Raw genomic sequence first — 13,760 nt, forward strand, 5'->3', positions numbered from 1 at the left:
CCGGCTGCGCCGCTTTACGCGCCCCTGGGTCAGAAAAAACAGGAAAGGAAAACTTCACAGAAATGGCGGATGGCGCTACAACTCTTAAAGGCTTACGAGCCCAGATGGGTGAGTTTAAAGCTGATGATAATGTTTAATGTTTTATGCTTCTATTTGTCTTATTATCGTGACATGTTCGTGCTACATTTGCCCCTCAGCGCGCGGCTAAACCGGCTCCTCATAAAGGCGGTTAGCAAGTAGCACCAGACCGAGTCTATAAGGCTGAACTTAAAAAGACCAAAAGTTATTTATTCATGCACCTACATGTGCTATTCTGTCATTATTTAACTTCTCGTCGGTTTGAAGTTTGTTCATCTTAGATAAAGTTGTAACTTTGTGAAAGAGCCGGTTCTCATAAAGAGACTCGTGAGACTAACGTTAGCTCAGTGCGCATCACTTTATGACTCTGTCCCTGTGTCCAAATGAGACAATAATGTCTCAACAGCCAGACCATTTCATCCATCAGCCCAGCCTTTGTATAATATCTGCTTTGTGATGGCGATAGGCGTTTCCCATAAATGTACGTGAGCCCAAAGTGAATGAATGACTCCCATTTGACTGTATTTTGTTCAGGCCAGGGCATCTTTTATTGTTTTGTAGATGCTGATCTGCTCAGTGTTTATCACACTGTGCATTTAGCAGAAACTGTTTCTACTTAGTTACTTAGTTACTAGGTTTATTCACGATGATCATGCATAATCAAGTTTAAACTTGCCTTGTGACACATTTTAAAGAGAGCAGTCTCTAAAGTGATAGTCCATGTGTAAATGTCACTGTTTAACTCTGTGATTTGATCAGTGAACATTATATCTGTGCAGTTGCTTATGTTGACGTATGGCAAACCCCCTTCACTGCCCAGAGAGGGAACATCACAACAATGTCTGACCTGAATTTAAGATAATGCTGGAGAGACAGGCCTGTGACAGGACATAGTTTTGTTGTGGTATAGTGACGAGGAAACGCACATCTTTACATACCTTGAAGTAACATGCATATTTAGTGTGGAACTACTTTAACACTACGTTTTTGTCTTAAGACAAGTCGGATTTTTTATGTGTGTGTATATACACACACACACACACACACACACATACATGTTATCGTTTCTCTACATGCTCCTCTGGAAATACAAATGAGTTTGAATCATCACTACACCGACTGCTTGGTTTACTTCTGGCAATAATATATATCTGACAGTGCTCGTCTTGTCTCGTCTCGTCCTGTTCCTAACTTTTTCAGATTTTGAACTGGAATTCTCATCCACCCATACTTGTGGTTCTACAAAAATGTCTCTGTTCAGTCTAAGTTGGGGATGTGCTTTTGACTTCAGTTTTTCAGATTTTGCAAGTTTCCCTCAGACAATCCTGCAGATTCTTTGGGTGAGAGTGAAGCTTTGAGTATAATAGAAAAAGATTGGATTTGTACATAGACATTTCCACAAGAATTTGTGCAAGCTCATACAATGGAGGAGTCTGCAGAAAGTCACTCTGCAAGGCCGCCCTGGTCAGCTGTAGAGGCTGCTGAATCAAAAGCATGAGAAATATTTCAGAGTTGGTTGAATTTAACCGAAAGAGGAAATGGACCTGCCTTAATTCTACACACTGTGCTATGCCCTGAACTACATGCTTTATTCTTTAGTGATGAAATCCAGTAGTCCGTGCACATGCTCACATTTGAATTGCAAAATAGAATCATTTGTTTCAAGTTCAGACTGGCATCACAGTATTTGAGTTCGTACTTTATATCTTCATTTACTCTAAAATGCTGGGTATTAGTTAAACATGAAATCGTTTTAAAGGCGTGAAGTTGGGCCTATTAGATCAAGGAGAAAGCCTGTGTCATCTTTAACTTACTTCAAATAGCTAAGGCTTACCTTTGCACGCTACCACTAAGTAATCCCATAGAAGCCTTGTGTGGAACGTGTGCAAATGAAATACAGTAAATATGATAGAGCTTAAAACAGATGAATCTAATCTTTGCATTGACTGTTGATTGTGTGCGATTGGTAAGTTTGTTGAAATTGGCTTGGGTGGTAAATGACCTCTTACCCTTGTTATTTAGCACTTCCTGTTCAGTGACTGCAGTGTGCACCATACAGATTCAGGGCAAAGATAAATTTGAGTCCAAAGAGAATGTCCCATCTAATTTGAAAGAGGATTGACGTATTCTATTGTATTGGCAATAGGTGTGTTGGACAATGAGATGGCAGATGGTTGTCAATGCATAAACATTGTTATTTTGAGTTATGCAAAATTTAAAAAATGAGCATAGTCTTTAATATTCAAGTATTAAAGCAATGATGTTGTGCGATATTAAAAGGTATTGCTGGGTTTCATATGACATCACAACATCCTATAGGCCATTAATATTTAATACACATCAGGCAGATCAAGTGAATATTGTTAAAATGCAGATTTTTGTTGTAATGCAGTGAGTTCTTGGGTCTAGTCAAGAATCACTTTCATTTATCATGGTTTTCAATTTGATTTTATTCGATAAGAACTTTCAGAAATCATATATATCTTAAAATAGGACGATCATTTCAATTATTGATCAGTTGCGATTAATTAGTTCACTTGTTTCAGCTCTATCTAAGAGTTTATTTAATTCCTGGGGAGCATAATTTTTTCACTAATGGAAAGAAAATCTATTTCTTGTAGGTTGCATTGTACAAACATGGTTGTTCTTTCTTATAGTAGCTTGTGGGGAGGAGGGAGCTTGATTTGTGTGTGACGAGGATCTCCATAGTGATGAAGTGATGTGTGAGGGCTCTTTGCATGTCTATGACCACAGCACACCTGCCCCATACAGTCTCCTACAAACATGACTCATTCAGCCAGCTCCATCAGCACAGTCCTGTCTGTAAGTGCTTGAGTACTGCTAATGGAGCTGTCACACAAACTCCTGCTCATTTACTGCATCTCATTGATATTTAATATGAGAAAAGTCTAGGCCTGTTCTGGTAATTACTGTATTGTTCAATAAATTGGGTATACACTGCACTTTTTGGCATGAAATATTAATAATATAGATAATAAATATAGATGAACTGCTGATATACTCCTTTTTTTGCGTATCATCATACCTGCATAGGCCGATATTTGGTTTGGGCTGACAGATTGTGGCATAAAGCTTTATTTTAACACACTACTGCGATGATGCCTTTCTCAAATTGAGATTAAACTGCTCCATTATCAGTCAGTGGCAAAACAGGGTTCTGATGGCAAAAAATTATTTCTATTGAGATTATTTTTCCTTATTATAGTTCAATTATCCAAAGCAGTAGGTAGCAATTATAGTATATATTTATGTGAGTATTAATTTCAGATCATATATTTATGGAGAAAATGATCAAAACCTAAAATATTGGGTAAAAAAAGAAAAAACATATCGGTTGATCTCTAATTGTGAATGTTGTTTTGCATATACTAAATCTAATATTGAAACTAGAATGAGTATCTTATTACTGGAGATTCATTTGCTATTGAAAAAATCAGGACATTATTTTACTATGATTTTGAGCTTTAGGGCAAATAAAAGACCTCATGCAAAGATAAAAAGTACTAATATGTTGTATATGAAAATTACATTCTATTACTTAAAAAAACAGCACTTTTAGTCATCGTGATATTGTGGTATCGAGTATTGAGTGACTTCCTTAGTATCAAAACCATCTGAAATTTTAGTATTGTGACTAGGGATTATTGTGATAAAGAGGGTAGACTATAATCGTTCATGGGATATCGTTATAATCGGCAATAAATATAATTGGCATTACATCACCAGAATCTGCAGAATAAAGCAACTTCTCCATGTTGATCTCTTCTAGAACATTGTTGTACAGTACTATAACAGTTTAAATATGAACCCTGTTAATTATAATTACAATTATAATTATTCACATCCATAATATTTTTAAACTGCCAGCAACTTAAATAATTATTGTGATATAATCGTTGTCATGACACCATATTTCAGTACCGTCTCAAGCCTAATTGTGACAACACTAGTATTTAGTTTATAATGATAAAAATGCTGCAGAAAGAGCTGATAAAAATGAAATCACTAAATATTTATCAGACTGGATGTGTCTTTTACTGCCTATGGTGGAATGTGCAGCAGTTACCATGGAGACAATGCGCATTAGCAAACGTTATAAAAAAGTTTTAAGATTGTCTGAAAACTCAAGAAAAAATACAAAATGAATTTAAACAACACATGTTTGGAGTCTGTGATCAGTGTGGGTGTCCATGCTCCTGTTGAGGTGTTTGATGTTCAACTAAAAGAGTAGAGCGGTTAACTGAAAAACTGTTGGCTAATGCTAGCTACCTTGTGACTGTAATTTTATGTGTGAGAGGCTTGTTTACAATTACAAATCATCTCACCTTTTGTAGTTCAGCTCTTTCTGGTCAGATGTGTGTTTGTTAAAACAAGGCTCAGATTAAAGTCAAACTTGAGTAATAGACCGTCAGACAGAGCAAAACCTCCAGTTAGCATCACACCCCAGGGAATGGTGATGACATCAGTCGCATAAGGTTGATATAAAATGGTCTCCGATATGATATTTTCACATTTATTCTGTAGTGGTAAAGTTTGTTACGACGGGCCTTAAGATGTGCATCACAGAGCAGCAGTTCTGTGATTACTCATTTATGACTTGTGCATTTGGATGTGCAGAGACGGAGGAGAGAGGGTAATGTGAGACAAAGGTTTTTGACCACAAGCAGAGCACGGGCAATGGGGATACATGATCTGCTCTCCTCCTCATTAGATCACTTAGCTTTCAGGATTACCCACAATGCCATAGTCTGAGGTCACAGCACTTAATGTTGTTGTTTTTACTGTTGGATCACACCATAGACCAGGGACGTCAAACACATTTTCATCGAGGGCCACATCAGCAAAATGGCTGCTCTCAAAGGGCCAGATGTAAAATTAATCAAACAAATTTTATAACTTGTTAATTAACTATTTCTGTATTTATTACTTATTCAGGTTTCAAATATTGCATATGCATTTTCCTAGATGTAAAAATATGGCTGTGTAACTGTGTTTCTCCTGATAAATTGAGATTTTGAGACATCATACCTTTTAATTTACCCTGTCACCACATAAAATGATGTGGAGGGCCGTATTTGGCCCCCGGGCCTTGAGTTTGACACATGTGCCATAGACTGTATATATAAATGGACGTAGCTAACCTGCTAGCCACCACGTTCCAAATAAGAACTGAGCATGGGTGAGCGTCCAGCTACACCAATTTTGGTTCTAATTCACTTTCTATTGAAAAACGGTGGTCCCTGTCTCCCAAACTGCTGCTGTCAGACTCGTCATTTTGGTCTTAAAATACTTCTATAAATCTGCGCTGCATGATTCTGGTGTTTTTATTTTGCTATTTTGAGTGTAAATCAAGATATGAACATTAATAACAGACCAATGAGGCTTTCCCTGAGGTTGCTCCCGCTAGTGTTAGCAACAGGTTTGAGTGACAGTGTTGCTAAGCAAGAAGGGGCATTACCTTCAAGAGCCTCTTTCCGGATTGGCTTTTTGGTTGCTATGATACGATTGGAATTAAAAATATGGAACTCCGTGTTATTGTTGTTAGGCCAAAAAGTTTTTTCCAGAAAAATGTTATCTGTTGCTTTGTTGTAAAATGAGTAAAGGTTTTATTGGGTGAAGACGACTCTGAAGACTTTAATAATCAGAATGTCCACCTGGATGACTCTGAGCTCAGTGTGATCTGTCTGACACAGTGGAAAACAAGGAAGAGATCCGGCTGACTCTAAGCTTCATAATGCTTCATCACATCCTCCTTGTTCCTTCCTGCATCTTTCACTCCAAACCTCTCTTATTTTTACATGGAGCTCCTGAGGTTTGAGTTCTTTTCATGCATTCTCAACATTGAATAAAGTGTTCGCTGAGATTTGAATGAAAATGTGTTTATACTCTGGTAATTGTCAGCTGGTTTGTCATACTGGGTACACACATTACATTTCATATGTTGTTTGCCTGGTTAGTTTAGTCTTGCCTTGAAATAACTTCAACAAAATGCAATTTGTCTGGCCAACCAAGACTGCATGCGAAGATGCATAGTTAGAGTCCATGCCCAAAGTTCAAATGGGTGTGATTGACTGGCCAAGTAGCCAATCAGAGATGATCACTTTCCATCTGTTTGGCCTGAGACTGTAAGGGCCTTGATCAGAAAATACAGAAAGGAGCAGTGTGGATCCCAGAGGCTACAAGGCAGTACCATGATGCTCTCTCTGCTTTCTCTGACCTATTTTAGAGGGAATGACTGTTTTTTTATTGTAAATTTCTTTCTGTAGCCCAAAGAGTAGTTCACATGAGCCCTGTTCCTGGAAGCTCACAGTGCTGCTCCTGAAGGTGTTTTACAACAGCCTGTTTCACTGAGCTTGTGACAGAGTACAATGTATGGCGTACTGGCTCCAGGCTGCTCTGAGTAGGGCGTGCACATGGATCAATAGCTGGATTGTTCTGTACTTTGAAATCCGTTAGATCAGCCTGGGGAGCAAATAAAATAGAATTTAAAATAAAAATGTAGCAAGAGTTGCTGTACTGGTCTTTGGTGTGATTGTAATTTTCTTGCTGTGTTTTGGTTCCAGCTGCTGCAGCGCAGGCCCAGGCTGAGGAGCGGAGAAGCCTCACAGGCACCAGTCCTGTGCCTGCAGCCAACACTGTCTCTAAAGCTCAGGGCTGTAAACCAGGTAAAAGACTCCACTCCACACTCACTGTCTGCGCTCTGCTCCTGTCTGTGCTCTGCTCCTGTCTGTGCTCTGCTCCTGTCTGCGCTCTGGCCTTGTTTGTGCTCTATGCTCTGCTCCTATCTATGCTCAGCTCCTGTCTATGCTCTTCCAATGTCTGCTCCTGTCTGCGCTCTGCTCCTGTCTGCGCTCTGCTCGTGTCGCAGGGCTCACTACAGCTAGTCTTTAGTCATCAGCTTATTACCATAACAGGTGACGAAACTCATGAATGAGTCACGTGCTGACGCAGCAATACAACACACACTGTCACTGTCAGTGTCCAAATGCTCCTTTATTTGTCTGTACTTGTTCAGTTATTGACGGTGCCACATTAAGAATAGACGACAAACTGAGAGTAGCAAGAGAGAGAAGAGAGGAAGCAGATAAACAACAAGGTAAGCATATACAACTTGTGTTCCATTTAAGAAAGTGGACTAGATCAGTGGTTCCCAAACTTAATGCAGCCATGTACACGCATACACCCGACTGATGGCAAACTTTTTTTTTTTCTTCCAAACTCCCTGTGCGTACCCTATAGTTCATTCTGCATACACCTGGCGGTACATGTGCCACTGTTTGGGAATCACTGAACTAGATCTAAAGTAAATGCTTAGTTCTTTTGCACAAAGAGTAACACACTCTTATTCCCCATCTTTAAAAAGCTCTACGAGAGTCCCAGATTATGGAGCGGGAGCGAAAAGCTAAGATACAAGTGGAACGTCAAATGGAAGAACGGCAGAAAAAAGTGGAGGAACAACGGAAGAAAGAAGAGCAGAAGCGACTGGCCGCGGAAGAGAAGAGGAAGCAGAAACAGGAAGAGGAAAAGGTACTCATAGCTCACGTGGACCTAACAAATAGTTTATCTTTATTTATTTATTTTTCATACTTTGAGCAAATGAAATTGTCTGTGGTTCCCAGGAACACTATAAAGCAGTGATGCTGAGGACACTAGAGCGGAGCCAAAGAGTGGATCAGAGACAGAATAGATGGTCCTGGGGAGGGCAGGACTCAGATGGACGAGCAGGCAAGTGCTTTGAAGACACACATGGGACAACGAGGACTTGAACTTGAACTGACATTTTTTATAAAGATTATTTAGTATTATTATTTATACTCCCCATTGTTTCAAATTGAGATGTAAGACAGGTCAGAAGACAAAATGCTGAGGTTTTGTCCTGATTTGTGGTTAGTGTCACTGTAATTACTGGGCCTTTCCATCTGAAAAACTGGCACAATGTATGAATCGTCTCTGGACTTTATTGGAACTTGCTCTCCATCTTAAATTCTTATTACGTCACATTTTAGAAAGTGAACACAACCTATTAATATGATTTCCTATTTGGTTATTTGGACAAAATGTTTTCAATTATAGGACTTAATTAGTGGATCATTCTATAATTAACAGTATTACTTCTATATATCTGTTTTTACCACTTCTTTCAGTGGAGGTTGTGCATCACGTACATGTAATTGCCTTGTATTGTAGCGTTCATCCCTGAGAGATTTGTGTCCCTACAGGAGACTCTGATGCCAGCGCCTCATCTCCAGTAACTATAGTAATCTCCTCCGCCTCTCCAGAAAAACCCCCGCGGAGTCGACAAGGTTTTATTTTGATAGTTTGGACTGGCACGGGCACTTAGACTACTACAGTTTCCTCACTTATCCCAACACTCACCAGACTATTTTCACTAACAGTGTTTCTCTGCAGCATGAGCTTTGGCCAGGGCAAACCTTATTAGTATGCTGGATATGTTGTTAGTAGTGTTGGTTTTGGTGTGATGTTGGTTTTGTGTTGTTGGCAGGAGCCTGATGTGATCGAGAAGCATGTGACATGTCAGTGCTCTGATATTTGTTTTTACTAACTCTTAATACAAGAAGTTTCTGAAAGAAAACATGATACATTGCCACTTTAATTGTCTTTTATCTAAGCACATTGTTGGGAGCACACCGGTTTGTTGAGCTATAGGGTTTTGTGTTCATTCTTGAACTGGGTCCCTATTGTTTGTGCACCCAAATGGCTCTCTATCACCCAACCTCCAGTATAAACCCTCCCTCCCTTGTTTGTCTCTCCTCCTCCTCCTCCCTCACAGTGGACAAGCGTTCCACATCCACCACCAACCTGAAGCAGTTGTCCGAGGCTGGTATCAACAAACGCCTCTCCTCCTCCTCCTCCGCCCTTGGCAAATCCCCTGATAAGAGTAAGTCCTCCTCAGCTTTGTGTTGTCCTTCCTCTCCCTTTCTATTCCTTTTTCTCCACAGTTGTGTTTAACCCTTTCAGTGTTATCAATTGTTAGGCTGGGATACATTAACAAGGATCATTTTAAAGATTTTGATGTTACATTGTTGGTGCAACGCAGCCTTAGTAAAAGGCTGGGTCTGACTTAAGTCAGATTTCCATTTCGGATTACAACCAGTTGGTAATCCAGTGATAGCCATATTGTTTGTACTTGTGTGCCAAATTTGATTGCAGTGTTTCGTCATTGTGTCTCAGGTTTTAAAGCCAGAAGTTCATCTTGTAACCGGTTGCCTAGCAACCGTAATGCTGCACAGGTCACCAAGGAGGACATCAAAAAACCTAAGGTGGAGCAGACAGGTGCAAAAGAAACCACTTTTTTAACACTAACAATAACATATAGTCTAGCATATGCTAGTCTATAGCACGGTCTAACAAATCAGTTCAGACTATAAATTTACAAAACGTTTTATCAGTTTTGAATTGAATTATTAACCTCTTGATATAGGTCGATATGTAACCGGGTTTGACTTGTTTAGCCATAACAGTGTCATGTGTGTAGGCCGTTCAATGAAGATGAGAAGCTCCTCCCTTACTCGAGTAAGTGTGGCCAGACCACAAAGCCCTGCCAAACCTGATAAGGGAACAACGGATGATCAAGGTGGCTGGCATGAACAATCAACCTTTTTGCCTTTCTACGTTTAAGACTAGCATGCATTTGCTCATGAGCTTGGCGGGGTTAATCCACATTTTCTCAACACCTTTTGGTCTCATGGAGACATCTTACTCTTCAGATTTCTTTTCATTTCAAATATCCTTCATCTTGTCTCTTGTCACTTTCCTAAATAATTGTGCAAGTTGATGTGCTTTCTAACATGTATTTTATCCTCAGTCCTGCGTTGCAATGTCTCCTAACACAGCATGGTGTCTTTTGTCACATGACACTGATGGTTTTCTTCTTTTCAGACATTAGCTGTCATCACTCTGCATCACAACTAGAGATGCACCGATCCAGCTTTTTCAGTCCTGATATCAATGCTGATCAATACCAGTGTTGAAACATTCATTAAAACCAAATGAACATGATGATTTAATTATTTAACACATATATATGGAAACAATAGTGAAAACAATATTGCGCAGACAATTTAAAATTGATGTGGTAAATCTTTCTGGATCGGTCCTGATACCATTATTGCGGCATCTCTAATCACAACCATTTAACATTCACTCTTTCAGAACTAACAGCAACGCCTTTCTATCATCTCAATGTTCAATGTATCGTTTTGTCAAATGCTAAATGTGTTTTATGTGATGAAATCAGGTAAATACAGCAACAGCAGCGTAACTGCTAATTTAAGGCATCTCAAAACCCACTTAGACCTGCCCTTTAGTGGAGTGTACAATTTAGAAAGCTTGAGTGTTGTAAAAAAAAAAAAAAAAAAATACACAGCTGTATTTTTTTCTTGTCTGTGGCAGCATTCAGCAGAACACTATAATTTCTACATTCCTCGATAAACTTACTTTATTTTACAAAGTGCACCATTATCTGGCGTACACCTTTGGTCTGCTTCTCCCCTGTAAAATGGTGTATTGTCTCTTTGATGTTCATGAATGTCTCTCCCCCTCAGTTGTCGGTACAACTCTACAACTAAAGGGCCCATTGATTTGACCTGATTATCTAATTCAGCTCTGTAATACTACTTTTAATATACTCAGCTTTGAAACTAGATACTCTTCCATGGTGTCCTTTCCCCGCTCTTGAGTCTTGGGTTACAGCAAAGACATGTTGATGTGGACCCATGTAAGACTATTTTAACTTCTAGATGCTGAATCTGAATCTATGTTAAATCACATGGTGACCTTTTCAAAGTTAACACACTTGTGTTTCCCTTGTCTTCTCCTCCTTTACCCCACTTTTTCTTCTGGGTCTTTTCTATCTCTCTTGTTTGGGGGGTTATTTCTTGGCCGTGTAGCTCGCAGGCCACCGGCCAGCCCTGTGGATGAAGGGCTTCTTAGTCGCCTGCTCACACCCACCCAGGCCTCACTAGCTAGGAGCAAGAGTGCTGCTGCCCTGTCCGCTGAAGGAACAGATTCTCCAGGTAACATCTACATAGACATAGGAGGGAGGATGGCACAGACTCGTGTTTGACAGAATGTTTATAGTTCTAACTAGAGCAATCCTTTTTTTAATGTATTGCTCCTCTGCAGACCCTTCTGCTTTCTGGCACAGTTGAAACATTGTGATAGAAGTACCTCTTTAGTGCAGGGCTCTTGTTCTTGTTTGTGTGTAGTACACATGCTAGTCATTTGCTCTAAACTAGTGTCATGTGAGGCTGCATGGTCAGTCGGTGCAGACACATCTGCCCTTCAGCTCACATGCACTCTGTGACTGGACATAACTGTACACTGTAGTAGAGTCAGGTAGCCTGTAGCCTGCAGTACCTGAGGAGGCTGACTGTCCTGAAAGATTTGTCTTAAGCTGCTTAGCTGTGGGACTCTGGTACATCAGAATTATTTCATAGATAATGGTACACACTTACATTGTTTCTTGGTAGCGTTAGGCAGACTTTTAAAATATATATATTTTAAATTGGCAATAGTCATTGATAAAACATACTTGATTTGTCCTCTGTAGGTCACTTTTTTGTCACTGTAAAGGAGCATTCCTGTTCATGGGGACATTTTGACTTGTGTATGACTTCTGCTCGTATCATTTCTTTGACTGTTGACAGCTGCTGTCTAAATACCTAAATGATCCAGAAAGTACTTGGGACCAGGACAGGGACAGTTCTCCAGGTTAAGGATTATCAGGGCTAATCTCTCAATCTGACACAGCAGGCTTTTAGCCTGGAGACAACAGTGATTCACCGTCTTACTGCTCATGCTGCCCTTTGGCTACAAGAGAACTGTTGCCTATTGTTTTTATACAGTAAGGGATCCATTTGCATTACAATCCTCTTTTACCTAGAAACCTGTTGCCTCTGTCATAAGAATAGAAAGTTCTATTTGTTCTATTGAAATAAGAATTTATCATTTAAGTTGATGACTCAGAGTGGACTAATCTGCATTTGTGTGTAAATGTGTGTTTTCTGTGTAGCTCCTGAACTGAAGGTTGTGTTGTCTTCTTCATGTGCCTAGAAGCTTTGGGATCTGCGTTTGGAGATTTTACATGTGTGATTTTTGCTCAGCTCAATCAGACCCATTTAAACCTGCTGCCTGCTTATCATGCTCTATCTAACAAATGGCTTTCTTTTTGTGCTCTTATCCCCAAAAAATGAACTTTCCTGCCACTTTCCATTATCCTGTAAACTCTTTTATATCCCTCTGTCTCTGGCTCCTCCCTGTGCATTCCCCTTTTACTCGCTCTCTGCTGCTTTGCTGTCCACAATTTGCCCCCTCCCTCCCCTACCCTGGCTGTGCGATGACTTGTCCTTTACCAGAGTGTCACCTGTGTCCTCGCTCAGCCTCTGCCAGCCCACTGCACCCACCGCGCGGGCCCGTCCGGAGCCGCAGCAGTGACCGACACAAGAGTGGAATGAGCACTTCTGTGTCCGCCGATGGAGCCCTTGATTCTTCAATGGTACTAGCACACATTTGGTTCAGTCTGGTTCAGTACTCTGGTTCTTTTTGAAAGATTTTCCTATTTTGTGATCAATAGCAAAATGCATCCCAGAAAATGTATGTTTTCCAACAAAATTGTCCAAAATTGCTACTAATTCATGCACCGCTCCATTTGTATGCAAGTGTATGCAGGATGCTAACTATAGGGAAATATCTGGAGAGAAGGGTTTGATAAAGCTTTCATTTATGTGAATCTGAAGTTTACTGGGTTATTGTAGACTCCTGACAACACCACAGCCATCATTGGGTTGTTACTGGGTAGCCTGTGGTGACTGGCTCCAGTCCTCCTCCTGTGCAGCAGAGAAGGCTCACATTGTGATCACATGAGACAAAGGCATCACAGTGGCCTGATTACAGAGACGGACTATGCAAAGCAGACCCAACCCTGACCCAAGGGCCTAATGTTAAAGACCTATGACCTATATCATCCTCACATTGTGCTATTGCTGGTCGTACACTCTTTGCCATGTCATTAACAACAACAAACTTGTTGATATGTTGGTACTGGCTGAGTATTTGGATGGCATGGAGTAAAGAATGCATTCACCACGTTTTTATAGTTTAGGATTAGAGTGAAAATGTACTTTATTCTTTGTAAATAACATTAAATTACATGTTGAACTTTGTATTTACATTTTCTAACCCCTGCATCTGTCAAACTATAGAAGAACAGGCCGACTGGAGCACAGCGTCCAGCCTCCCCGTCTAATTCCACACGAAATCGCTCTCCATCCCCTGCCCCCAGTCCAGCTCCAATGAGAACCCCCTCCCCAGGAGCAGCTAAGTTAGTAAAACACTTGACACTGAAAATATATCAAATTTGATTATTGAGTTTACTCAATAATCAATTATTGAGTTTATTTATATATATTTATATATATATATATATATATATATATATATATTTTATTTATATATATATATATATATTTTTTATATATATTTATATATATATAAAAATATATATATATAAATATATATAAAAAATATATATATATTTTATATATATATATATATATATTATATATATATATATATATATATATATATATTTTATATATATATATATATTTTATATATATTTTATATATATTTTATATATA

General features: G+C 39.4%; 1 protein-coding gene across 17 annotated transcripts in view; it reads left to right on the forward strand.

Annotated features, from left to right (window-relative positions):
* The window catches only part of map7d3 (MAP7 domain containing 3), an 18,318-nt gene continuing 4,558 nt past the window's right edge, over positions 1–13,760 (forward strand). For 2 of the 17 annotated variants that reach the window (XM_033973824.2, XM_055224904.1), the window contains exons 1-12: positions 1–108; positions 6,663–6,764; positions 7,115–7,195; positions 7,463–7,626; positions 7,719–7,824; positions 8,319–8,402; positions 8,891–8,998; positions 9,292–9,393; positions 9,596–9,694; positions 11,010–11,135; positions 12,477–12,616; positions 13,323–13,441. In XM_033973824.2, coding sequence (XP_033829715.1) covers positions 63–108; positions 6,663–6,764; positions 7,115–7,195; positions 7,463–7,626; positions 7,719–7,824; positions 8,319–8,402; positions 8,891–8,998; positions 9,292–9,393; positions 9,596–9,694; positions 11,010–11,135; positions 12,477–12,616; positions 13,323–13,441 — 1,277 coding nt within the window. In that variant the 5' untranslated portion in view covers positions 1–62. The remainder of the gene's footprint in view (positions 109–6,662; positions 6,765–7,114; positions 7,196–7,462; positions 7,627–7,718; positions 7,825–8,318; positions 8,403–8,890; positions 8,999–9,291; positions 9,394–9,595; positions 9,695–11,009; positions 11,136–12,476; positions 12,617–13,322; positions 13,442–13,760) is intronic. The other 15 variants (XM_055224905.1, XM_055224906.1, XM_055224910.1 and 12 more) reach the window with 15 other exon arrangements.

This window comes from Periophthalmus magnuspinnatus, chromosome 10, assembly GCF_009829125.3.
Source record: "Periophthalmus magnuspinnatus isolate fPerMag1 chromosome 10, fPerMag1.2.pri, whole genome shotgun sequence".
Lineage (NCBI taxonomy): Eukaryota > Metazoa > Chordata > Actinopteri > Gobiiformes > Gobiidae > Periophthalmus > Periophthalmus magnuspinnatus.